Source organism: Pseudophryne corroboree, chromosome 6 (genome assembly GCF_028390025.1).
Source record: "Pseudophryne corroboree isolate aPseCor3 chromosome 6, aPseCor3.hap2, whole genome shotgun sequence".
NCBI lineage: Eukaryota > Metazoa > Chordata > Amphibia > Anura > Myobatrachidae > Pseudophryne > Pseudophryne corroboree.
In genome coordinates, this window is record NC_086449.1 from 250,075,272 (window position 1) to 250,103,232 (window position 27,961).

General features: G+C 45.5%; 2 protein-coding genes across 2 annotated transcripts; one reads left to right on the top strand and one right to left on the bottom strand.

Annotated features, from left to right (window-relative positions):
* On the bottom strand, positions 1-12,164 carry RPL37A (ribosomal protein L37a). The gene is made up of 4 exons (XM_063925865.1): positions 12,062-12,164; positions 11,425-11,553; positions 11,259-11,341; positions 1-136 (listed from the first exon to the last, which is right to left on the bottom strand). The coding sequence occupies exons 1-4, from the start codon at positions 12,062-12,064 to the stop codon at positions 73-75; spliced, it is 279 nt and encodes a 92-aa protein (XP_063781935.1). The 5' UTR covers positions 12,065-12,164; the 3' UTR covers positions 1-72.
* MFAP1 (microfibril associated protein 1) lies at positions 12,137-27,961 on the top strand. The gene is made up of 9 exons (XM_063925864.1): positions 12,137-12,318; positions 22,190-22,409; positions 22,865-23,021; positions 23,215-23,402; positions 24,259-24,367; positions 24,447-24,607; positions 24,946-25,105; positions 25,195-25,284; positions 27,205-27,961. The coding sequence occupies exons 1-9, from the start codon at positions 12,240-12,242 to the stop codon at positions 27,385-27,387; spliced, it is 1,347 nt and encodes a 448-aa protein (XP_063781934.1). The 5' UTR covers positions 12,137-12,239; the 3' UTR covers positions 27,388-27,961.

Here is a 27,961-nt window from a genome sequence, read left to right on the forward strand (position 1 = left end):
TTCCATTTTACAAGACATCCTTTATTAAAGAACAATCCAGAGAAAACAGAGCAGATTTCGGAGAGAATGGATCTACTGGTCTTTCAGTTCCTTCAGTCTTCTGATGGCAGATTTCACTGTGACAGCAGAGGTGGTGCTGGAAGAATAAGAGCAGGTTCAGTCATCACACCATACCACACAATGTCTATATACTTACAATATACAATGGAGAGTGACATGTCACAGACGAACTAATTACAGTCTCTTTTCAAATTGAGAATTGATGCCACACAGCTACCAAGACTGAGGTTTTACCAAACGTGTTCAAGCATATTATTCCTTACAAGAGGAACTGTTTAGATGCAATAGAATTTATTATTTATATAGCGCACACATTCTGCAGCGCTTTACAGAGAACGTTTGCCAATTCACATCAGTCCCTGCCCCAGTGGAGCTTACAATCTATATTCCCTATCACCTGTACACACAGACACATTCACGCTTTAATTTTTGTAGGGAGCCAATTAACCTACCAGTATATTTTTGGATTGTGGGAGGAAACCGAAGTACTCGAAGGAAACCCACGCAAGTACGGGGAGAATACACAAACTCCGCACAGTTAGGGCCATGGTGGGAATGGAACCCATGACCTCAGTGCTGTGAGGCAGTAATCCTAACCATTATACCATCCGTACTGGCCTATCTGGAATTTAATAGCCAGCATAATATAGCAAGTCCATCATTAATATTCTGACATTCATAAACAATGTAATGAAATCCCCTTTGAAGAAAGGGACACTTAAAATAAAAGTTTTACAGCTTTTACCAACATTAATATATGTATAACTTGTTTAATGTGTTATGCAGCAGGGAACAATTGTTCCCAGACCAGAATCTGCAGCCTTCAATCAACAAATCATTGTCATTAAAGCAGTCTGTATTCCCTTATACTGCAATTTGTCCAAGATACTTTAAATATATTCATTCATGGATGAGTGCCTGAAAATGGACCTACCACCAATATGTAACAGCTACACATATCAGCTACATAACACATGCACTGTACTGATAGCATTATTAAACTTCATATGGTGTTACAATTGGTCCACAACACCATACCAATGGCAAAAAGGGGATTTTTGTTACTTACCGTAAACTTTCTCTCTGATTCCATCTGGGGGATGCTGCGCACTTACTGATGGGTTAGTGTGTTGGATGGGAGTTTGGCACAGAACCTATAGAAACTCCTCCCCCCTCTAACCCCTCCCATCTCCAGCCTGACTAGCAGATCACCTCAGTTTACGTTTAGCAAAGCCGGAAGAGACAGAACAGAACATAACCAATAATTCCAGACAAAACTACAGGAGGCATCGCAGCGTCCCCCAGATGGAATCAGAGAAAGATTTTACGGTAAGTAACAAAAATCCCCTTTTCTCTTTCATCCATCTGGGGGACGCTGCGCACTTACTAATTGGATTTCCCAAAGCAAGCTAATTAGAGGAGGGAGAAACAGACGGCATAGCTGTCTGCAAAATTTGACACCCAACAGAGGCAGTCTAAACCGAAAGTATGAAAACGGTAAAACTTAGTGAAGGTATGCACGGATGACCAGGTCGCCGCCCTACACAGCTGCTCGACGGAAACACCACCGCGAACAGCCCAGGAAGCACCAACAGCCCTAGTCGAATGAGCCCTTAATGAGTCCGGAACAGGCAAAGCCGAAGAAATTTAAGCCTGCCGAATAGCAGACGTAACCCAGCTTGCCACCGTATTCTTAGAGGCCGGCCAGCCTCGCTTGGGTGCATCGATCAAAACCAACAAGGTATCCGTACGACGTATATCCTTAGTACGGGACAAATAAATTCGTAAGGCTCTATCATCATCTAATAACTCTAAATGACAATCCTGTCCAGAAGACTCCGAACAAAACGCTGGAAGGACTATGTCCTGATTCATATGGAAAGCTGACAACCTTTGTCAAGAAGGAAGGCTTTGTACGTAAGACCAATCGATTTTCATGAAAGACCAACAAGGGCGGTTTGCAAGAAAGCGCCGCCAACTCGGAAAACGCCTGGCCGAAGCAATGGCCAAAAGAAAAACCACCTTTAGAGTAAGATAGCGAAGCTTAACAGAGTCCAGCGGCTCAAATGGAGGCTGCTGGAGCGCCCGAAGAACCATATTTAAATCCCACGGCGGAACAATCCTGACTACACCCTGAAGGAACGTTTGAACCTCCGGAATAGCCAATCTTTTCTGAAAGAGAAACGACGATGCCGAAATCTGCCCCTTAAGGGAAGACAAACTAAGTCCTTTAGTCAGACCATCCTGAAGGAAAGATAACAGACGAGGTAAACGAAAGAGGTGGGGTGACAACCCCCACCTTTCACACCAAGCAATGTAAATACGCCATACTCTGTGATAAATACAAGAAGTGACCGGCTTTCTAGCCTGAAGCATAGTCTTCACCACCGGTCGAAATAACCCTTTTGCTCTTAAAATGCTGTATTCAAGAACCAAGCCGTCAAAGCCAGACGATTTAAATCGTGGTGGTGACAAGGATCTTGTAGCAGGAGATCGGGTCGCAGGGGCAGATGGAACGGTTCCTTGGTCACCATGCTGTGGAGAAGAGTGTACCACTGACGAGGCCAGTTTGGTGCTATAAGAATGACCGGAAGACCCTCTCTCCAGATACGTTGAAGTAGACGCAGTATCAAGGGAATTGGTGGAAACACATATCCCAGTCGAAATTGCCACGAATCTGTTAATGCATCGATTAGTGTTGCGTGAGGGTCCTGAGTTCGTGATCCGTACCGAGGTAGCTTTCGGTTTAGACGGGATGCCATGAGATCGATGTCGGGTGTTCCCCACAGAGACACTAGGGCTAGAAAGACCTCCTGATGAAGTTCCCATTCTCCCGAATGAATCGTGTGACGGCTCAAGAAGTCCGCTTCCCAGTTGTCCACTCCTGGAATGTGAACTGAGGAGATGGTCGGAACCCACCGTTCTGCCCACTGTAGGATATGGGCGACCTCCTGCATGGCTCTCCAACTGCGATTTCCGCCCTGTTTGTTTATGTAAGCCACCGCCGTGGCGTTGTCCGATTGAATGCGCACTGCATGACCTTGGACTTTGGTTTGTACCTGAAGTAGAGCATAACAAATTGCTCTTAACTCGAGAATGTTGATCGGTAACCTCGATTCTTGACCATTCCAGAGACCCTGGAAGTGCAGAGATTGAAACACCGCCCCCCAACAGACTAGGCTGCCGTCTATGGTGACCATCATCCAAGACCAAACAGCAAACGGTGCACCACTGGTTAGATTGGGACTGACCTAACTAAAATCTACACTGAAGAAATCTGTGCCTGTACTCCTCAGGCACAAAACTAAAACGGAGGTGATCTGCTAGTCAGGCTGGAGATGGGAGGGGTTAGAGGGGGGAGGAGTTAGTTTCTATAGGTTCTGTACCAAACTCCCCATCCCACACACTCTAACCCATCAGTAAATACGCAGCTTCCCCCAAATGGATGAAAGAGAAATAATAAGAGCATACAGGGTAAACCGTACAATGGGTCTACGTCATCTGAAGAAACAACGAAGGACTGGAGTCCGGGGGCAGAGAGCCCAAGAAGTGGGGTACAGCTTAACTGGTGCGCAAGAGAGGAACAGCCTAAAGAGAAAGGAAGGGGGGAAAGCGACAAACTGAAAACATGGGGAGTGATCCTATGAAGGAGTCTCAGAGTGTTGGAGGGTGCAAGAGTGTGAGGTAGACTACATGGTGACATGGAAAAATGATTGCTTTTATGAACAGGTGGGTTATCAGCACCCACATGGCACAATGCAAGCTGGGGTATTATCTGTTGGAACAAGGGAGGTTGTTCCTATGTAACACATACTCTTAAAAACGGGGTGAAGATGCTCAGGGAGGGGTTGTGGTCTCATGACATGTCCCCTATTCCCCAGTCTTGAGGGGGTACAGAGCACTTACAAACATGCTAGGCTGCCCTTAAGTTCTCCCCTCACGGTGTATAGATGCCATGCATATGCGCACTGCATCTAACAAACAGCGATGAGCACTACACCAAAACTTTCTCCAACCACAGGTCACTGTGGCTCATGGGCTGGACAGAAGAGGGCAGGCAGTTTCAGCGGGCACCATCATAAGGGCAGGCACATTTTGCTATTAAAATCCCCATGGCCCCCCGCTGAGACAGCCTAGTGTGAACAGCACAAAAAATATTTCTGTAGCGAGATATAAAAACCAGAAGGGAGGAAAGATGGCAGTCATTGGCTGACAAGAGGGCGTGTGTATGTATGGAGAGAAGGTTGGAGATGTTGGGAACAGTGGCATTGGAGGGTCTTGTACGAGATGGTGAGGAGTTTGCAGATTCTCTAGGAGTGCCAGTGAAGAGCTTGGTACAGAGGAGGCGCAGGTATAGAGCAGCAGATAAGACAGGCTGCAGCGTTGAGATGGGAGTGGTAGTGGGGGGTGAACGTAGTGTGAATAGAAGGTTGCAGCAAAACAAGAGATGAATGCGAGTAATATTGAATGCGGGAGGTGAAGAAAAGGGAGGAGAGTCAAGAATGGCTACTTAAGGGAACAATAACATGACTAAGGGAAAATCACGATCTAGGTTCACACTGCACAGGCATATACGTCCCACCTTACCAACAAGTCTGGAACTATGGCCGTCAGAAAGCCTCTCTTAAATAATGATCAGTAAATGTGTTCCCAAAACGATAGTATAACTTTAACACTGGTCTTGCTGCCATCACTAATGATTTCTTCTATAGACAAGTGACCCTCTCTAGATTACCCAGACACTCTAGAAGAGAGGGGGCAATAAGCATCCATCCAGCTGCTGTTGAACTACACATCCCAGCATGTCATGCAACTGTTTTGCATGGGCAAATAGCAGAACTGCAGCAGGGCATGCTGGGATGTATAGTTCTATAGCAGATGGGTCTACTTATTGCCTATCCTTGCTCTTAAGTGTTAACACAACTAACAAGTGTAAGTGCAGTTTATGCCACACCTGTGTAAAAAAATTCACAATTCAATGGGCAAGATAGGACCGTGAGGGGGATGAGTTTCAATGCAGTTGCCGGCGGTTACGCGCCATCAAATCAGGAATGAAAAACCTAGTAAGTGACTGATCCTGTCCAAATGTGATTATTCTGCTTTCTAAAGTGCAGACTTGTTTTGTAAAAACGCTAAGTTGTCGGTTGCTCTGCCTGGTTAGAGGCACATTCCTCTTGATACGACAATGCGCACAGAGTAATGAGAGCATAGACATTTAGCCAAGCATGAACTCTAACCTTTTCTAAATGTTATTCAGCTACAAAATCTGAAGCGTTTGATAAATTAATGTAGATGTAATTGTGCTTTCATTCCTTCAAGCATTAGTCTAGAGAATTTTGAACTCGGCAGTGTATCCGATAGGCACAGATGTTGTAACTCTTGAGTAAACCCAGACTCAAGCAATCTAAAGGGCCCTACACACATGCCGATTTGTGTTAAAGATATGAACGATCTCGTTCATAAATGAACGAGAACTCGTTCATATCTTTCAGTGTGGAGGCTCCAGCGATGAACGATGCGCGGCCCCGCGCTCGTTCATCGCTGGTCCCCCGTCGGCTGTGCATGCAGGCCAATATGGCCGATCTCGTCCATATTTGCCTGCACTTCAATGGAGCCGCGTGACGGGGGGAGTGAAGAAACTTCACTCCCCCCGTAACTGCCACCCCGCCGCCGGGTCACCCTTCGACCGTATCCGCCGTCGGGCAGCTCGGCGGCGGATCGGCCAATGTGTAGGGCCTATAAGACAAGACAGCCATGAAACGAAGACAACACTGGTCCATGCTTGGCAGATCTCTCTCCACCAACAAGATCAAAGAATCCAAGAATATGCCGCTCTCAGATTGCAAGTTTCAAACAAAGATAAATGGAAATAAACTTATATGATCTCCAGATAACCTAAGGATAAAGTTTTGAGCATATTCTGCACGTGCATATTTAAAATCAGACAGATTCTGCACACTGTGGCAGGCTACTAAATGCTCAATAAGTATAAAATGTAATCTGTTTTGCCTCAATGCAAATTAAAGACTCTGGCAACACCCAATGTTTATAACATTGGCTACAACACCCTACAGTTGTGGTCTCCAAGTGCAGGGGTGCCATGGATTGCTGGTCCAGGACCAATTTAAATTATGGTCAATGTAATAGGCAAAACCAGTGCTTCACATCATAACATATGGACAAATTATCTCATTCACCACATAACTAAAAGGTAAGGATGACCTAAAAACACTAATTAGATGTTTTTCTGAATTTCACAACAAACTTATGGCCTAGGGATGCCATGAAAAAAAATCTGATACTCTAGGGCCCAATATGCCCCAGAGATGCAGAATCCTGTAGCCAGTCCTGATAAATAGCTGAACAGCTAATGGGCCCTACACACACTTGGTGATGTCAGCGATTTGGACAAAGAACAATCTGAATGATGAGCGTTATAGGGCAAATTGACTTCTCAAAAATTGGGGTTTTATCTGCGCACCGAGTCCTCTCTGCTTCGGACAAGCTGCCGTACTAAATAGGTGACCACCTACGTACGTAAATCTATAGACAGGTAATTGTACTGCGCTCAGTCCTATGTTCATCTGTAGATGATGAAAGTTTATATATTGATAGTGTTCTGTGTAGTTGATAAGGGTAGTAGTAATAAACGATAACTGAAAAGGAGATTTTGTGTCTGTGTGTACCGTTTGCCTTGTGAGTTTAATGAACAACAGACCTGAAAGAAGAAATTAATAGGATTTTATTCTAATCATAAACTGACCTCCGTTATGGTGCGTTTTAGTACCAGAAAAAAATGAAAATGAAAACATAAAAATAATGATAACAATAATAAATGATAAATATTAATGCAAATTTCTAAAATGAAAAAACAAAGATAAATCAAGAACAAAAAACAGGTCAAAAATAGAAAAAAATAGAAAAAAACAACGGTGCTTGAGCAAATGCTCACAGTCCGGAATGATGGGGTAGTGTGGATTTTCAAAAAAAGGTCTATTTAACGTTGGTATCCAAAGTTCAGATGCAGTTCATACAATTTGCGGCGTCCTGCATAAATTTTCTCAGAGCGCTCGAGGGAGTGGATGATATCAGGGTACGTGATAGTATATGAGGTTAGTGCAGTGCTGGATATTGTGAGCTGGCAAGGAGTGGATGAGTTAAAGCTCCGGGCTAGTTCGTCCACCTCTCCCCTGGTCCCGAGAGTCGCGCCCGTGTTCAGGCGTTCCCCTGGTACCTGATCGGTTCGAGGGACGAACAGTGCCTAGGGTTTGGGTAATCACGACCAGCGCTCTCCGGAGCGTCTGCTCGTGAAATCCCTCACCGCGTACGGTGACTCACCTGCTGCCGCTTCCTGCCGTCCACCGTGTCTCTGCACTGGCTCCCGTCCTCCTTTACAGCGTCCTCCTGGTTGCTAGGTGACGTCCTGTTACTTTCGTTCTTCGGGGTCACGTGACCGGGATGTCCCGTCTTCCGCTCGTGGCTCTGTTAAATGTAGGTCCTGTTTAGCAGTGACCCCGAAGAACGAAAGTAACAGGACGTCACCTAGCAACCAGGAGGACGCTGTAAAGGAGGACGGGAGCCAGTGCAGAGACACGGTGGACGGCAGGAAGCGGCAGCAGGTGAGTCTCCGTACGCGGTGAGGGATTTCACGAGCAGACGCTCCGGAGAGCGCTGGTCGTGATTACCCAAACCCTAGGCACTGTTCGTCCCTCGAACCGATCAGGTACCAGGGGAACGCCTGAACACGGGCGCGACTCTCGGGACCAGGGGAGAGGTGGACGAACTAGCCCGGAGCTTTAACTCATCCACTCCTTGCCAGCTCACAATATCCAGCACTGCACTAACCTCATATACTATCACGTACCCTGATATCATCCACTCCCTCGAGCGCTCTGAGAAAATTTATGCAGGACGCCGCAAATTGTATGAACTGCATCTGAACTTTGGATACCAACGTTAAATAGACCTTTTTTTGAAAATCCACACTACCCCATCATTCCGGACTGTGAGCATTTGCTCAAGCACCGTTGTTTTTTTCTATTTTTTTCTATTTTTGACCTGTTTTTTGTTCTTGATTTATCTTTGTTTTTTCATTTTAGAAATTTGCATTAATATTTATCATTTATTATTGTTATTATTTTTATGTTTTCATTTTCATTTTTTTCTGGTACTAAATCGCACCATAACGGAGGTCAGTTTATGATTAGAATAAAATCCTATTAATTTCTTCTTTCAGGTCTGTTGTTCATTAAACTCACAAGGCAAACGGTACACACAGACACAAAATCTCCTTTTCAGTTATCGTTTATTACTACTACCCATATCAACTACACAGAACACTATCAATATATAAACTTTCATCATCTACAGATGAACATAGAGCTGAGCGCAGTACAATTACCTGTCTATAGGGCAAATTGACTTGTAATAAAACCAACGGAAAACCAACTATGAACGACCACGGGGGGGGGGGGGTGCATCATTCATCGTTGTTTCACCCACACTAAACGATATATCGGTCATTTCTGAACAATATCATTCATATTGCCGGTCAACGTCGCTAAGTGTGTAGGGCCCATAAGTGTTGCTTTCCTTTTAATCTTGTCCTTAAACCACTGCCACTGGAAGACACTGGCTAAACCACAAGCTGTGCGGTGGCTGCAGAGTTAAAGGGCTTTGACTGTTTAGAAATGACTAAGACTAACAACTTTGGTAAGGTGTTTTCCAAGTGGCAAATAGAACTCATGGGCAACCAATTCCATCCATAATGCCAGATGCACAGCGATCTGAGACATTAATAAAAAGAAAGCTTTGCTCATATACATGCCTGGAAAATTATTTTTAAACAGGAAGGCTTTATTAAAGCAACAGTGAGAATGTATATATAATGCAGGAGGGTCATTCCATGGTATCAAATGTTACATTTTGAAATATATTTCATGTGAAATATTTTTTTGAGCATGTGTTTTGAATATTTTGGGCAAAGTAAATGTTTGTGTGGTACATGATATGCTTTCATTTTGATTAAGATTTTGTCATGAAAACTGGTAACAAAAGTTACATAGAAAGACCATTTTCATGGAATGACCCAGGACATAAAATAAAAGGCCTGTAACCTAGCAGATATCGTGTCCATACAGCGAGATATGTCAGTGTATGGCCACACAGTATCTGGCTGGGTTCCTCCGTTTGAGGAGAGACATTTCCCCATTCATCCCCAGTTAGGAACTGAAACCATTTACATTGCGACAAACACATACAGTACACTGTCTGATACAGCAGACTTACAACTCCACAAACACTGCATCAGACAGACACACTGGACGACTCCGCATGTCTTACCGATCCATATTTTGAGATCAGTGGCACAAATACACAGTACAATTATCTGAGCGCTCCACAGATATCAGATATTGTATGCCAAGCATAAAGGTGGCCATACACTGTACCGACCAGCTAATTATCAGATGATCAGGCAGGTAATTGTAGAGTGTATAGCTGCAAACAAGCAGCAATTATCACTATGGGGCATGAGCAGTCTTCCAGCATACCAGACAGATGCTATCATTTGTACGGCCAGACTCCTAATTAATGGCAGCCAGATTGTTAGCTAGTGCTTGTTCTCTTATTGCATTTCCTGCTTAATTTAATACCAGCATCAGAAGTGCACCGCCCTATCAGGGGACAGAGCCAAGCCCTAGAAGCTTCACGCTACAGCAGCTTTGCCCCAGGGCCATAGTGTTCTAAATACAGGCCACAGCATATTTGGAACACTATTAACCATGAACCATTGGAGTAGGTCTGCTAGCGGTACAAGACTCCACTGTGATGTCACACCGTAGATTGTGCATGAAACACTCGGAAGTCCTAGTTTTGGGGGTATGTGGCAGCGCGTCACATACTGGGGTCGATTCAAATCCCTGACAGTTGAATAGCGCCAGGAGTTAGCTCCCATCGCTATTCAATACAGCGACAAGTGACCCTCAATTGTTGGGAATTCTTCTCTCACCCCCGGGGGATGAGAGAAGAAATCAGACAAAAGTGCTGCCACGCGGCCAGCGCGAGGCTGATTGTCGGGAATCAGCATTGTGGCGGGGAGTTAAGTCGGAGAATACCCGTTCTCCCGACAATTCAACCTGTTAAGTCCGGGAGAACGGGCCTTCGCCGACTTAACTTAAGCGGAATTGAATAGCGACGGGAGCTAACTCCCGGCGCTATTCAACTGTCAGTGAATTGAATCGACCCCATTGTGTCAATTACAAGTGTGTCACGGTCACATTCAGCAGAAGTGGAGAAAGAGCACAACACCCAGATGCACAAGATAACTTATCAAATGCTGTAACTCTATGAACAAGAGCCAGTTACCGGAAAAATAAGCCATGCCATATTCCCATTTTAGTTTTCTTTTAACCATGAAGGTCTGCAGTTGCTTATAGCTCCTCTCCAGTGATACATTGCCCTACACACTGTGCTCACATTAAATAGTAAATTCTCATACTGCAGAGGTCTAAACCTTTAATTATACTAGTGGTGCAAAACTAAATAGAACTTCTGCACTGATTGTGTAAGAGGATGCACACGTTATCTACATTACAGCAAAAATACTTGGAGGCGACAAGGTACTATGGGGTAAATATATTATAGCCACACTTATCGTGCAGGAATAATGCGCTTCTATCATGCGCCTCTTTACCAAGGTGAAGCAGGAACCAGCAGCGCCAGATGTATACCATCTTACCTTGGATGCCAAAGTGGGGGTGTGAAACTCCACACAGTTAGGGCCATGGTGGGAATCAAACCCATGACCTCAGGGTTGGTTCTATATCGGAGTGGCTGAAGGGACCTTGTGACGTATCTAGGGGAGGAGCTACGGGCGAACAGGGTACCCGAAAAGTACCCTCGCGGGCTCGCTTCGCTCGCCACGCTTCGGGCACGGTGGCTCGCTTCGCTCACCACCTAATTACTAAAGATAATAGTTGGTGGCGTGGATAGTAGAGGAACTATCCCGCTGGCCTAGCTCCTCCCCCTTGTGTCGTAACTCCTCCTACTTACGGAAAAGGTCCCTTAGCCCACTTGATTCTAGCATCTACCATGACCTCAGTGCTGCGAGGCAGTAATGCTAACCATTACACCATCCGTACTGCCATTTACCACTATGTACTATAGTGACAGCTAGACTTTGTTTAGAATTCACTTACTTGTAGGTCCAGGCTCCTCCTGCTACAATTTTCATGCAAGAACCACAGTGCCAGATGCCAACAGCCCTTCTCTTCATCTTGGTCTAAAAGAGATCCAAACATTAGTTTGAGGAGAACAAGGCCATAGAATTCCCAGAAAAAAATAGCTTTACAGTTCAATGCTTACCTTGCCGCAGAAGGAACATGTATACTTTGCATGTTGGCTGATCTCAATTTTCTTGACCATCTTCCTTAGGGAAGCACCATAACGGGTCCCATATTTACCCACAATGCCAACCTTCTTTGTGCGCTTGGCCTGAATGAAAGACGTTACAAGTGATGACCCACACAGTACAGTACACTGGGCAAGCAACACCGTAGTCGTTACTCGAGTTGACACACACAGCATAAGCTGGGCACAGGCAGAGACTGAGCACCCTGCCCCGCACACGTAGCTACAACAGGCTGTATATGGCCCGCACCACATACGTGACCCCCTCCTCCCGGTACAGCAGCGCAGAGGCTGGCTTACTACGTACACCTGCGGCCAGGCCGGGCACTGAGCCCCCAGACAAGAACCACCAGCTAACTGCACACACCGGACATTACAGGGAGCGGACACATAGCCTGTAGGCCTCATCCCCAGCCTGTCCTGCCCCGCCAACCCCGTCCATTGAACTAAACTCTGTCACCAATATAAACATAAATAAGGAGGTTGGAGACCCCGGTGCTGGGGGTGTATGGCCGGGGAGCGCGGGGACGGCTGCCGACTGGGGATGGGCGCGGATAGGGTGACCGGGCGCGGAGACAGATCCCCAGCTCACCATCTTTCTCCAGGACCCGAGCGGAAAGGGAAGAACATAGCGCGCATGCGCCGATTAACAACTCGCGCATCCGGAAGTTACCATAGAGCAGATGCAATCACATTCGTCTCTGTGGCTTTAGGTCCTCCAACGTTATAACAGCAGCTTCGTGTGTTGGTGCTGATCGGTAACCGGTACCATGGCGTCCGCAAACGCCCTCAACAAGCAGCCGCCTATACAGTCTACGGCCGGAGCCGTGCCTGTCCGCAATGAGAAGGGTAAGATCCCCGGGTGTGCGGCTAGCCAGTAATCCAGGCCGGTGCTCGTAGTAGGCCGCTCTGCCAAACACCCAGTGTGCACATACACATACCCGCAGCTCATACCGTCTGCCCGCTTCCCCCTAGCTGCCAGATGATGACGGCGGGCTCACTGGGGTCTCTGTAGTTAGGGAACAGTCCTGGGTCTGCGATGATATTAATATGGTCATTGGCGGAATTATCTCTTATTTATATGGTGCCACAAGGGATCCGCAGCGCCCATTACACAGCACATACACAAATGAGCAAAACAATAAAAAAAAGCACTTACAGTATGAGCCAATATAGGACAAGTGCAAGGTATATACAGAAAACCAGGGGTTAGGTGCCATCAAAGGGAGTATTGAGTATAAGATAGTGTAAGTAAGAGAAGGAAAGGCACAAGAGGGGAGAAGGCCCTGCTCTTAGGAGCTTACAATCTTAAAGCTGAAGGGGTAACGTTCTGGCTTGTAGTAGTGTAGCCATTATCATTATAGGCACATAGCCTGGCTCTAAAGCTGGGTACTCACTGGGCGATATATCAGCCGTTTAATTGAATGGCCAAAATATAGCGGGCAGGTGTGTATACCTGATATGTCTGTGAACGACGGCTGCTCTGCAGCACAGCTGATGCCAAATATATCTGCAGGTATATCAGTGCATCTGGCTGCGTGTACGGACGTACGCTTGCTGCAGGGATTGGCGTCACAGCTAGGCGGGTAATTTGAAAATGCAGCCCAGCTGATGTGAGAACCAACTTATTGAATGGTTGATCAGTAAGTGTATAAGCTTCCCTTAATCGTCGGGCGATGGCTGGTTTGCTGTCTAGTCGTGTCAGTGTGTACCTTGCTTTAGACATACCCGATTTGCGAATGGACCTTGTGGGTTTGCTCACTGCCCATGCTTCTGAGCCGAGTTTACGCATCTCTGAGTGATTCCACTTGCATCTAGTGGGACATAACTTCAGTTGGGCATACACGCTGGAATTATCCGGTGATATTGGCAGATTGCCCAGATAAGTGTTCAGTGTTTGCACGCAAGCAATCCAAAAATATTGATCGGTTGGGCATGCCGGATCTTCCAGTGTGTCCGCCCGATGCGTTATTTTCTCAGGTGAAATCCGTCCGCATCGGGCAGTGTATGCCCTACTGCGGCAAACTGACAGACATTCCCCCTGTTCCTTTACATGGGAAAGAACGGAGAAATGTTTTAACCCCAGGGATTGGGCACAGATATCGGGGATGGACATGGAAGCAGGGTTTTTTTTTTTGTTTTTTTTTTAGCAACCATTAATATTTCTAGTGTTCACTCTAGGATTTTTTTAAGGACAGGGTGCTGATCATTGAGGAGGGCACATTTTTGATGTGACGCTTTGGGCACAAAGCATAGCGCATATGTTTATAGTTTTTGTACATACATTTTCCCCTTATATATTCCTCTATATATACTGATCCTGAAGTATGACATTATATTGGAATAGTTCTCTGCCCCAATACACTAGATTCCACTGTAATGCACAATTATATGGCATGTTGCAATGTATAATTGAGGCATGAAAGTAGCATGGAAACTGTGTTGTGCTTACCTGTCAAATTGCTACCATGCCAGCTTGGTGCAGGGAGATGTCTGTACCAGGGATGGGCATCAACCTAGCTTTTAAAAAGAATCATATCTGATGCCGCATGATTTTTGGTTAAACTCTGGAGTCTTGATGTTTTGGGAGAATCGATCTATAAAATCCCAGTTCTGCAGCACCGATATACTTACCTGGGGCCAAATGTAATAGAGTGAGAGTTTCGGAAAGTGGGAGATTTGGTAAGGTTTTGCTGTTTTTTTTTAAAAAGTGGCAATCATTTGCACAGCAAGATCAACCTGGTTTTGCCGTCTAAATGATTGCCACTTTAAAAAAAAAACCTGAAAAACCTTACCAAATCTCTCACTTTTTAAAACTCTCACTCTATTATATTTGGCCCCTGGTGTCTCCCAAACCACTGCACCTACGTCGGCTTTCCAGTTTTATTTTATTTTTCTCTGACGTCCTAAGTGGATGCTGGGGACTCCATAAGGACCATGGGGAATAGCGGCTCCGCAGGAGACAGGGCACAAAAGTAAAAGCTTTAGGATCAGGTGGTGTGCACTGGCTCCTCCCCCTATGACCCTCCTCCAAGCCTCAGTTAGGTTTTTGTGCCCGGCCGAGAAGGGTGCAATCTAGGTGGCTCTCCTAAAGAGCTGCTTAGAGTAAAAGTTTTGTTAGGTTTTTTATTTTCAGTGAGTCCTGCTGGCAACAGGCTCACTGCAACGAGGGACTTAGGGGAGAAGAAGTGAACTCACCTGCGTGCAGGATGGATTGGCTTCTTAGGCTACTGGACACTAGCTCCAGAGGGACGATCACAGGTACAGCCTGGATGGGTCACCGGAGCCGCGCCGCCGACCCCCTTGCAGATGCTGAAGAGAGAAGAGGTCCAGAAATCGGCGGCTGAAGACTTCCCAGTCTTCTTAAGGTAGCGCACAGCACGGCAGCTGTGCGCCATTGCTCTCAGCACACTTCACACCAACGGTCACTGAGGGTGCAGGGCGCTGGGGGGGGCGCCCTGGGCAGCAATGAAAGTACCTATGCTGGCTAAAAATACATCACATATAGCCTCTGGGGCTATATGGATGTATTTAACCCCTGCCAGGTTGTCAGAAAAACGGGAGAAGAAGCCAGCCGAAAAGGGGGCGGGGCCTATTCTCCTCAGCACACAGCGCCATTTTCCTACACAGCTCCGCTGCTAGGAAGGCTCCCAGGCTCTCCCCTGCACTGCACTACAGAAACAGGGTTAAAACAGAGAGGGGAGGCATTTTGTGTGGCGATATTATAATATATTAAGATGCTATAAGGGAAAACACTTATATAAGGTTGTCCCTGTATAATTATAGCGTTTTGGTGTGTGCTGGCAAACTCTCCCTCTGTCTCCCCAAAGGGCTAGTGGGGTCCTGTCCTCTATCAGAGCATTCCCTGTGTGTGTGCTGTGTGTCGGTACGTGTGTGTCGACATGTATGAGGACGATGTTGGTGAGGAGGCGGAGCAATTGCCTGTAATGGTGATGTCACTCTCTAGGGAGTCGACACCGGAATGGATGGCTTATTTAGGGAATTACGTGATAATGTCAACACGCTGCAAGGTCGGTTGACGACATGAGACGGCCGGCAAACCAATTGGTACCTGTCCAGGCGTCTCAAACACCGTCAGGGGCTTTAAAACGCCCATTACCTCAGTCGGTCGACACGGACACTGACTCCAGTGTCGACGGTGAAGAAACAAACGTATTTTCCATTAGGGCCACACGTTACATGTTAAGGGCAATGAAGGAGGTGTTACATATTTCTGATACTACAAGTACCACAAAAAAGGGTATTATGTGGGGTGTGAAAAAACTACCTGTAGTTTTTCCTGAATCAGATAAATTAAATGAAGTGTGTGATGATGCGTGGGTTTCCCCCGATAGAAAATTATTGGCGTTATACCCTTTCCCGCCAGAAGTTAGGGCGCGTTGGGAAACACCCCCTAGGGTGGATAAGGCGCTCACACGCTTATCAAAACAAGTGGCGTTACCGTCTCCAGATACGGCCGCCCTCAAGGAGCCAGCTGATAGGAGGCTGGAAAATATCCTAAAAAGTATATACACACATACTGGTGTTATACTGCGACCAGCGATCGCCTCAGCCTGGATGTGCAGCGCTGGGGTGGCTTGGTCGGATTCCCTGACTGAAAATATTGACCCTTGACAGGGACAGTATTTTATTGACTATAGAGCATTTAAAAGATGCATTTCTATATATGCGAGATGCACAGAGGGATATTTGCACTCTGGCATCAAGAGTAAGTGCGATGTCCATGTCTGCCAGAAGATGTTTATGGACACGACAGTGGTCAGGTGATGCAGATTCCAAACGGCACATGGAAGTATTGCCGTATAAATGGGAGGAGTTACTTGGGGTCGGTCCATCGGACCTGGTGGCCACGGCAACAGCTGGAAAATCCACCTTTTTTACCCCAAGTCACATCTCAGCAGAAAAAGACACCGTCTTTTCAGCCTCAGTCCTTTCGTCCCCATAAGGGCAAGCGGGCAAAAGGCCAGTCATATCTGCCCAGGGGTAGAGGAAAGGGAAGAAGACTGCAGCAGGCAGCTCCTTCCCAGGAACAGAAGCCCTCCACCGCTTCTGCCAAGTCCTCAGCATGACGCTGGGGCCGTACAAGCGGACTCAGGTGCGGTGGGGGGTCGTCTCAAGAGTTTCAGCGCGCAGTGGGCTCACTCGCAAGTGGACCCCTGGATCCTACAAGTAGTATTCCAGGGGTACAGATTGGAAGTTCGAGACGTCTCCCCCTCGCAGGTTCCTGAAGTCTGCTTTACCAACGTCTCCCTCCGACAGGGAGGCAGTATTGGAAACAATTCACAAGCTGTATTCCCAGCAGGTGATAATCAAAGTACCCCTCCTACAACAAGGAAAGGGGTATTATTCCACACTATTTGTGGTACTGAAGCCAGACGGCTCGGTGAGACCTATTCTAAATCTGAAATCTTTGAACACTTACATACAAAGGTTCAAATCAAGATGGAGTCACTCAGAGCAGTGATAGCGAACCAGGAAGAAGGGGACTATATGGTGTCCCTGGACATCAAGGATGCTTGCCTCCATGTCCCAATTTGCCCTTCTCACCAAGGGTACCTCAGGTTCGTGGTACAGAACTGTCACTATCAGTTTCAGACGCTGCCGTTTGGATTGTCCACGGCACCCCGGGTCTTTACCAAGGTAATGGCCGAAATGATGATTCTTCTTCAAAGAAAAGGCGTCTTAATTATCCCTTACTTGGACGATCTCCTGATAAGGGCAAGGTCCAGAGAACAGTTGGAGGTCGGAGTAGCACTATCTCAAGTAGTTCTACGACAGCACGGGTGGATTCTAAATATTCCAAAATCGCAGCTGATTCCGACGACACGTCTGCTGTTCCTAGGGATGATTCTGGACACAGTCCAGAAAAAGGTGTTTCTCCCGGAGGAGAAAGCCAGGGAGTTATCCGAGCTAGTTAGGAACCTCCTAGAACCAGGCCAAGTGTCAGTGCATCAATGCACAAGAGTCCTGGGAAAAATGGTGGCTTCTTACGAAGCGATTCCATTCGGCAGATTTCACACAAGAATTTTTCAGTGGGATCTGCTGGACGAATGGTCCGGATCGCATCTTCAGATGCATCAGCGGATAATCCTGTCTCCAAGGACAAGGGTGTCTCTTCTGTGGTGGCTGCAGAGTGCTCATCTACTAGAGGGCAGCAGATTCGGCATTCAGGACTGGGTCCTGGAGACCACGGATGCCAGCCTGAGAGGCTGGGGAGCAGTCACACAGGGAAGAAATTTCCAAGGAGTGTGGTCAAGTCTGGAGACTTCTATCCACATAAATATACTGGAGCTAAGGGCAATTTACAATGCTCTGAGCCTAGGAAGACCTCTGCTTCAAAGTCAACCGGTGCTGATCCAGTCGGACAACATCACGGCAGTCGCCCACGTAAACAGACAGGGCGGCACAAGAAGCAGGAGGGCAATGGCAGCAAGGATTCTTCGCTGGGCGAAAAATCATGTGATAACACTGTCAGCGGTGTTCATTCCGGGAGTGGACAACTGGGAAGCAGACTTCCTCAGCAGGCACGACCTCCACCCGGGAGAGTGGGGACTTCATCTGGAAGTCTTCCACATGATTGTGAACCGTTGGGAAAGACCAAAGGTGGACATGATGGCGTCCCGTCTGAACAAAAAACTGGACAGGTATTGCGCCAGGTCAAGAGACCCTCAGGCAATAGCAGGGACGCTCTGGTAACACCGTGGGTGTACCAGTCGGTGTATGTGTTCCCTCCTCTGCCTCTCATACCCAAGGTACTGAGAATTATAAGACGGAGAGGAGTAAGAACTATACTCGTGGCTCCGGATTGGCCAAGAAGGACTTGGTACCCGGAACTTCAAGAGATACTAAGAAGGGACTTGCTTCAGCAAGGATCATGTCTGTTCCAAGTCTTACCGCGGCTGCGTTTGACGGCATGGCGGTTGAACGCCGGATCCTAAGGGAAAAAGGCATTCCGGAAGAGGTCATCCCTACCCTGGTCAGAGCCAGGAAGGAGGTGACCGCACAACATTATCACCACATTTGGCGAAAATATGTTGCATGGTGTGAGGCCAGGAAGGCCCCACGGAGGAATTTCAACTCGGTCGATTCCTGCATTTCCTGCAAACAGGAGTGTCTATGGGCCTCAAATTGGGATCCATTAAGGTTCAAATTTCGGCCCTGTCGATTTTCTTCCAGAAAGAATTGGCTTCAGTTCCTGAAGTCCAGAAGTTTGTCAGGGGAGTACTGCATATACAACCCCCTTTTGTGCCTCCAGTGGCACTGTGGGATCTCAACGTAGTTCTGGGATTCCTCAAATCACATTGGTTTAAACCGCTCAAATCTGTGGATTTGAAATATCTCACATGGAAAGTGACCATGCTGTTGGCCCTGGCCTCGGCCAGGCGAGTGTCAGAATTGGCGGCTTTGTCTCACAAAAGCCCATATCTGATTGTCCATTCGGACAGGGCAGAGCTGCGGACTCGTCCCCAGTTTCTCCCTAAGGTGGTGTCGGCGTTTCACCTGAACCAGCTTATTGTGGTACCTGCGGCTACTAGGGACTTGGAGGACTCCAGGTTGCTAGATGTTGTCAGGGCCCTGAAAATATATGTTTCCAGGACGGCTGGAGTCAGGAAAACTGACTTGCTGTTATCCTGTATGCACCCAACAAACTGGGTGCTCTTGCTTCTAAGCAGACGATTGTTAGTTGGATGTGTAGTACAATTCAGCTTGCACATTCTGTGGCAGGCCTGCCACAGCCAAAATATGTAAATGCCCATTCCACAAGGAAGGTGGGCTCATCTTGGGCGGCTGCCCGAGGGGTCTCGGCTTTACAACTTTGCCGAGCTGCTACTTGGTCAGGGGCAAACACGTTTGCAAAATTCTACAAATTTGATACCCTGGCTGAGGAGGACCTGGAGTTCTCTCATTCGGTGCTGCAGAGTCATCCGCACTCTCCCGCCCGTTTGGGAGCTTTGGTATAATCCCCATGGTCCTTACGGAGTCCCCAGCATCCACTTAGGACGTCAGAGAAAATAAGAATTTACTTACCGATAATTCTATTTCTCGTAGTCCGTAGTGGATGCTGGGCGCCCATCCCAAGTGCGGATTGTCTGCAATACTTGTACATAGTTATTGTTAACTAAAACGGGTTATTATTGTTGTGAGCCATCTTTTCAGAGGCTCCGCTGTTATCATGCTGTTAACTGGGTTCAGATCACAGGTTGTACAGTGTGATTGGTGTGGCTGGTATGAGTCTTACCCGGGATTCAAAATCCTTCCTTATTGTGTACGCTCGTCCGGGCACAGTATCCTAACTGAGGCTTGGAGGAGGGTCATAGGGGGAGGAGCCAGTGCACACCACCTGATCCTAAAGCTTTTACTTTTGTGCCCTGTCTCCTGCGGAGCCGCTATTCCCCATGGTCCTTACGGAGTCCCCAGCATCCACTACGGACTACGAGAAATAGAATTATCGGTAAGTAAATTCTTATTTTTTTAACTGAATGCTAAATGCGCATGTGCAAAAATATCAACCTCTGAGACTATTTATAATATTTTAGCGATTGTCTGGATTAAATACTTTGCAAACCCAAAAAATCAATTCTCGATCACATACACCCAAAGCACAAATAGGACATGCCATAGTTACAGTTTATACAGATGATCTGCCTATATATATATATATATATATATATATATATATATATATATATACATATATATATATATATATATATATATATATATATACTGATGATTCACCTACTTTCTGTGGTCAGTACTGTATTGATTGCTACACGGACACTGATTAATTGTTTTTAAGACCATACAAGACCACCCCATGCTGCTCTATACTTCGAGTACTGCCAACGGCAAATTTGAGCTGAGGCAGAGTAATTTACGGAGAAAGAAACACACTGCCCCCTGCAATCTGCTGTCAGTCAGGGTCAATTATTGAGTTTAATTAAGGTATTTTGGATGAATGTAATTTCTCCCCCTCTTATGCAGCTTTTATTCATTATGCCCATTGATTAAAACTTTTAAATGTAAAGCGAGGACCTTCTGATAGGCTGCTTTAATGTTAATAGGTATTCAGTGTTTCAATAATAGTCTACTACAGCGGTGGCCAACCAGTGGCTCATGAGCCGCATGAGGCTCTTTCTTTATTTAAATGTGGCTCCCCAACACTCAAAATCACATGACCACAATAGATCCGGAAACTGCTACACTCCAGCCAGACATGCAGCAGCACTACAGGGACTGAAACTTGAAGGAGCCAGATACTAGAGGCGAGACACCCACTGGCAAACAGAGAACACATTAGGGGCTGCAGCAATGGCACGACTTGGTGGGGGAACTTTAGTGACACATGAGGGTGGGCTAGTGACACAAGGCGGAGCTGGCTGGAGTGACACAGAAGGGTCCTGGCAGGAGTGACACATGGAGGAGCTGACTGAAGTGATGAAGGAGGGTGCTGGAAGTAGTGACACATGGGAAAGCTGGCTGGAGTGACATAGGAGGGTGGTAGCAGGAGTGACACATGGGAGAGCTGGCTGGAGTGACATAGGAGGGTGGTAGCTGGAGTGACACATGGGAGAGCTGGCTGGAGTGACATGGGGGGTGCTGGCTGGAGTGACATAGGAGGGTGGTAGCAGGAGTGACACATGGGAGAGCTGGCTGGAGTGACATAGGAGGGTGGTAGCTGGAGTGACACATGGGAGAGCTGGCTGGAGTGACATGGGGGGTGCTGGCTAGAGTGACATAGGAGGGTGGTAGCAGGAGTGACACATGGGAGAGCTGGCTGGAGTGACATAGGAGGGTGGTAGCTGGAGTGACACATGGGAGAGCTGGCTGGAGTGACATGGGGGGTGCTGGCTGGAATGACATAGGAGGGTGGTAGCAGGAGTGACACATGGAGGAGCTGGCTGGAGTGACATAGGAGGGAGCTAGCAGGAGTGTCACATGGGGAGCTGGCAGGAGTGACACATGGGGGAACTTAAGTTTATTATGTGAATCTGGCTTTTTCAATTATTTTATGTGAAAGTGGCTTTTTCAATGGATCGGACTTTAAAAAATTTTATTTTATGTTGTTCTGGCTCTTTCAATGTATTTTATACCAGGGGTGTCTGTCTAGCAGGCACAAGGCTACATTCCATTTTTGCATGCGCGCCTTCGGCTCGATGTCGGCTCTTTGACGTACCTAAAAAGGTTTTTTGGCTCTTTGTCACTGACTGGTTGGCCGCCCCTGGTCTACTACACCCTAAATGAATTTAGTTTTGGATGGGATGAAAGTAAAAAATGTAAATGCCTCATAACTGCTGGATCTCCATGTTCTCTAGTGATTCGAATGGTTGCACCCCGCATGCCACTCTCTTACCGAACCAGTACCACAATGCACTGCACACCATTTCTCTCAGCCTGTTATTAGCAAGCTGAGCTGTTGTTGATGCACCATTCTCTTAAGTTCACGGGTGAGATTGACAGCTGCTTCACTTGTTTCACACAGGCTGAGTGGAAAGTGGTGTGCAGTGCATTATGGTACTGTTAGACTTGTCTGTTAGCATGCGTATGAAGCTTAGTGTATATACTCAAATGATAGTTGTTTTAATAAGGTTTGCGGTATGCCTCCATAATATTATGCATACTTTTCTTTGGAGTTCAAATTCCTTGCTTTGAGAATTTCTCTCCAATATGGCTATAATGGAGCTTGTACATTTTCCAGGTGAAATCTCGATGGAAAAGGTGAAGGTGAAGCGCTATGTCTCCGGTAAAAGACCAGACTATGCACCAATGGAATCTTCTGATGAGGAGGATGAGGAGTTCCAGTTCATTAAAAAAGGGAAGGAGCAGGAAGCGGAAGTGGAGGAACAGCCAGAAGAAAGCACCAGCGATCCTCGTCTACGTCGATTACAGAACCGTATGAATGAGGATGTGGAGGAGAGGTGACCACTTATTATTTACCTGTAACTATTATTCCTGTTGCATAACATTTTCTGCATACCATTGCCCTTCTATGGCTTACTCAGCAGAAAAGCTGTCTGGCCATGCATGAGAACTAATGGTCACTGGGGCCAATTCAATTGTTATGCTCCCCGGCTGCCACTAGATGGTGCCCAATGGAGCAATTCAACTATTGCTCCATTCGGGCATGCATGCAGCGGCGAGACACATTTCAGCTCTCAGGTGTGAGCTGAAATATGGGTAAACTTCATGGTTTGGCCTAACCTATTCTTTAGATGGGTTTAGCTGCTTTGCGTGGCTAAACCTGGTACTAATGTGCACGCATTTGGGGCATTCATGCCCAATGGGGGCAACAATTGAATAGCCCTATTTAAAAATACTAGAATAGTAGTTTTGATGCTGAAATGTTTACAGCATTGTGAACTGTTCTCTGCAGATTGGCCAGACACCGTAAGATAGTAGAACCAGAGGTGGTGGGGGAAAGTGAGTCTGAGTCAGAACCGGGTGAGGAATGGCATGTGGAAAGAGAGAGAGAACGAGAGAGAGAAAGAGAAGACACCACTGAGGAGGAGGAAGAAGAGGTGGATGATGAGGTGAGTTATGGTCCAACCTTATATGGATATTGCCTGGCATAGCATTCACTTTCACATTGTTGTTCTTGAACATATAAATATGAGCAATTAACCTGGGAAGCATTACTGCCACATCACATAGAGACTATTCTATTGTCCAGCTCATTATTTATGACCATTTTTTTACACTGATTTTCTCCTGTATTTCTGCCAGGAAATCGAGCGTCGCCGTTCTGTCATGCGCCAGAGAGCTGAGGAGCGGAAGAATGAAGAGATGGAAGTGATGGAGGTAGAAGATGAGTGGAAATCGGGGGCAGAGTCCGAGTCTGAGTCAGAATATGAGGAATACACAGACAGTGAAGATGAAATGGAACCTAGACTGAAACCTGTATTCATTAGAAAGTGAGTAAATGCTGGAAAGACATCTCCTGTAATGAATTGGCCTTGCTTAGAGGCGTAATATACGTATTTTATACATACTGAATTTCAGGAATTACTGCGCAAAATGACATACCTTTTATGTTTTTCTTAAGGGGTTGTACTGTCTATTTTATTTTCAGTACCTTCATCAATTGCCATTGGCCAGAGCACACTGGAATAAGTGTTAATCCTGGCTGATGAGAGCGGCACGTAATTAAATGTGACCTGCATAAATGCTATCCTTGCCTCACATTTGGTTATGTGATTTCTTCTTCATTGTCTCCAGACCAGTGGCGGTTAACCATGCCATCCACATCTTTCAGAAGGGTTCCCTCCTTATTACTTTGTACATGTCCCCCTGTTATGTCCGAAGTTCCTTCTGTGTATTATTTGTACACTATAGAGTAGATTTACTAAAGCTTCTAAAACATAAAAGTGGCCCATCACAACCAATCAGCTTCTAGCTATAATTTCTCTACTGCATCCTATTGCATGATAGACAGAATCTGATTGGATGGGCAACACCCCCACTTTCCAGCTTTAGAAGCTTTAGTTTATCAACCCCCATGAGTTTGACAGAAGAGAGATTCTGTATAAATGCTGTACAAATATATTTTAATATTACTAAAGCCAAACGTGTAAATAGTAGTGATGAGCGAGGTTCGGTTTTACTCGGTTTTACTCGGTTTTACTCGGTTCTCAAAACGGCATCTTATTGGCTATCCAAAACACGTGACATCCGTGAGCCAATAAGATGCTGTTTTGAGAACCGAGTAAAACCGAGTAAAACCGAATCCGCTCATCACTAGTAAATAGATGTTCTTTTATAACACTACAGAAAAGATAGGGTAACTGTACAAGAAAAAGAGGTTGAAGCACTGAAACAGAAAGAGGTGGAGGCTGAAGCTAAGCGTATGGCGGAGGAGAGACGTAAATACACCTTAAAGGTAATCTCGGCATTAGCCATGAGAAACTACTCCACAACTGTTACACATGAATGTTGTTTCATCCCTTGCTGTCTGTCAGATTGTAGAGGAGGAGACCAAGAAAGAAATAGAGGAGAACAAGAGGTCGCTGGCAGCTCTGGATGCACTGAACACAGATGATGAGAATGATGAGGAGGAGTATGAATCCTGGAAAGTGCGAGAGCTAAAACGCATCAAACGTGACCGTGAAGAGAGAGAAGCGTACGTGGTCCTTCATTATTTCACATGCCGCACACTGGGGACTTATTTTTTCCTTATTTTCAAATATCTGAAATTGATTTTCCGTGTCACAGTCCCAATAGTTTTAGACCATACTGTACCTTAAGGCATGATATACGAATATATTTGCATACACCAAGGTGGCACCATTGCTATGTATACAAACATAACTTCATGTTATTGACAGCACCTGTGAACAGGTTTTCTATTGATACAGGGGATATATGCTACAATGAAATGTTATTAGCACAAAGTGGCCGCCTCTTGCTGTCTGGGCACCAGTGCACTTTAGCTGTAACTTTTGTCTCATTATGTCACAGGATGGAGAAGGAGAAGGCGGAGATAGAACGCATGCGCAACATGACTGAGGAGGAACGTCGTGCCGAACTCCGCGCCAACGGCAAGATCATTACTAACAAAGCACTGAAAGGGAAATACAAATTCCTGCAGAAATACTACCACAGGGGCGCTTTCTTCATGGTAGGAAATGATCCACTAATGGCTCCCAGAAACTTATGTATTTATTATTTTATTTGGATACATTTTATATATTTTTTTATTTTCGTCAGGATGAAGATGAGGATGTGTATAAGAGAGATTTCAGTGCTCCCACATTGGAAGACCACTTCAATAAAACTATTTTACCCAAAGTTATGCAGGTACGCTTTTTCATTTTCACATTTAAGTTTGCACATTACACGGTCCAGTCACATTATTATGACCACCTACATTTGACGTCGGCAGCACATAGCCCATGAAGTATGTCATGTGACGTGCGCTCGCTTGGTGGGTATATAAGGTGTGCGATAGGCCGTCTGCACACATATCACTCGTTGCTGTCAGACGTAAAAGGGGGTGATTTATCAGAGGTGCAAAAAGGGATGATTATCGGCTTTCAGACCAAGGGTGGCAGTATTTCTGAAACAGCGCAGTTTGTGAACTGTTCGCGTGATGCCGTGGTGATGGTGTATCGTGACTGGACAAATGGCACCATTGCGAATATCCGACATGGAAACTGGAGCACCACATGCCATTGATGTGAGAGGTGAACGTCTGCTAAGAAGGTGTGTGAGGGCCGACTGACGCTACAGTGGAGCAGCTCACTATCAGAATTAAGTTGGGGGCTACCAGACGTGTGTCTAAAACGCCATTTATGCCTGTCCGTGCTGCACACGGCTGTTACTCTGGCTATTAGTTGGTGGTCATAATAATGTGACTCGACTGTGTATATACAGGTATCAATTGCTTAGAATTTGTATTCTCACAGTAGCTACAATCTAATCGTCTTTCTCGCAACTGACCATTCATGGCGTTCTCCTCCTCTTACTACATTGTTTAGCGATGCTCATAATGCATTTATCCTAAAATTATTACTGATTAGAGAGAATGCCACAATGTAGCAACGCTGAAGATTTGATTTTCAATTTAAAAAACAAAAGTCTGTGAAGAAGAAAAAAAGGTTTTTGAAACCTGTCTCTGTGCAATTAATGTTTCACTTCCTGAGTATAAACACATTCTGCTGTGTGTGAGATGCCACCATTGGTTAGTGCATTTCCATACGAGCTTCTTGAAGATGTGACGTTAACGTGAGTTTGTCTAGGGCAGTCTGTCCTGTAGATTCTCTGTTCTATAAAATGGAACTGTGATGACAGACTTGAGAGAGAATTGCCCATGGAAGTATGGTAGCCCAGGCATTTCACATCTGTGCTAGTTCAGCTAGAAGAAAGCCAATGCTGATGAAAAAAATAAATGTCTTTGTGTTTGCCAAAAAGTATGTTCCAGATCCATTTACAAAATTGAAAAATATTCAGTGGTCTGATGGGACCTCAATGCTAGGTGCTATGTTTTGGTGCAGAACTGATGCTTTGCACCATCAGAACACTGCTTGCCGTGAAGAATGGTGTTCAAAGCATAATTCTATGGTTGAGGCTTGTCGGATAAAAAGGCAAATTGTGTTTGTCAAATTATAGACAAAACTTGGGGTTTAACTTGCTGATGTTTTTAAGATACATAGGCCTAAATGTAAGAGCCTTCAAGTGGTGAGATGTTCGTTTTTCAGGTGCAAACTTTAAAGCTGCAATATATTTGTTATTTTTTTTTTAAGGCAAAACCAGGTTGGTTGCGTTAAATCCCATGGTTAAATTGAAGACCTCATGCCACTTACCATGACTTGCAGGCTATTACATTTGGGCCATAGAGTTTAGAGGAAGATATTTGAAATTTTACATGTATTCTGTATTTCTTCAGAACAATGACCCATAGAATAGCGGAAAAATACATGACCAGTCCCTGTCTTAAAAAAGAAAATGAGACCGGGAGTGGCCATATCAAAGCGGTCTGGGGCTATATGTATGAAGCAACTGCTTAAAACTGTAAATTTAAAGCGGGACTAACATTCAGAGTAATGCACGCCAAGTTACAACCCGCTGAGAAGCTGCCGCTTAAATATAACTATTATTATTACAGGCAATGTAAATGTATGAATGGTTCTATATTAAACGATATGGATTTTAGTTTATGGTGGTCCTTCCACTAATTTGTATATGTTCTATTTTTTTAATTTCTTTGTTTTTACTCAGGTCAAAAACTTTGGTCGTTCTGGTCGGACAAAATACACTCATTTGGTTGATCAAGACACAACTTCATTTGACTCTGCCTGGGGCCAGGAGAGTGCCCAGAATACAAAGTTCTTTAAGCAGAAAGCAGCTGGTGTAAGGGATGTGTTTGAGAGACCATCTACGAAGAAAAGAAAGACAACTTAGTGGGTCTACACATATGGACTTTTTTTTTCTACCTTCCAGAGTGCAGGATTAATCTAGTTGTGTAAATAACTTGTCTCATTTTTTTGGATGATATTCTGAATGCCCACAGTCTGTTCTAGCCATCAAGGGTTACTGTAAAAATATTTAAATATTTACAGTGGGCTGAAAAAAGCTTGAAATCATTTTTGCAGGGCTTCCGCTGCTGCAGGGAAATGTGTAAAATGCCTATGTTCCCATTTAATGAATGTGTCATTTCTTCAGGGATCTGGTAATGGTTTGGACTCAACATTCCTGAGCAAACATACAGTAGGAAACGTTATATAATGACCATATTACTGAATTATATATATCAGAACTGAGTGGGACTGAGAGTTTAGCAACCTCTTCAGTACCAGTACTTGCCAATCCTTGTTCACAAAGGAGCCAGATCGTCCACTGCCAACATAACTATATAAGAATACCCTGTGTTGACAGTATTGGCATAGGAGATAACCATTAATATTTTTTATCTGTGTCTCTTCTATCAAAATTGAACTTTGAGAAAAACTGTAAATAAAATTCCAACTATCGATTA

What these genes read in the sequence shown, in the direction of transcription:
- RPL37A (XM_063925865.1), bottom strand. An exon ending in CATGTTCCTTCTGCGGCAAG is followed by an intron (nt 11,342 to 11,424) that starts GTAAGCATTGAA and finishes GATCTCTTTTAG; the next exon opens with ACCAAGATGAAGAGAAGGGC. An exon ending in GGAGGAGCCTGGACCTACAA is followed by an intron (nt 137 to 11,258) that starts GTAAGTGAATTC and finishes TTATTCTTCCAG; the next exon opens with CACCACCTCTGCTGTCACAG.
- MFAP1 (XM_063925864.1), top strand. Translation starts at nt 12,240, where the DNA reads ATGGCGTCCGCAAACGCCCTCAACAAGCAGCCGCCTATACAGTCTACG. An exon ending in GCCTGTCCGCAATGAGAAGG is followed by an intron (nt 12,319 to 22,189) that starts GTAAGATCCCCG and finishes TACATTTTCCAG; the next exon opens with GTGAAATCTCGATGGAAAAG. An exon ending in AAACCTGTATTCATTAGAAA is followed by an intron (nt 23,403 to 24,258) that starts GTGAGTAAATGC and finishes ATAACACTACAG; the next exon opens with AAAAGATAGGGTAACTGTAC.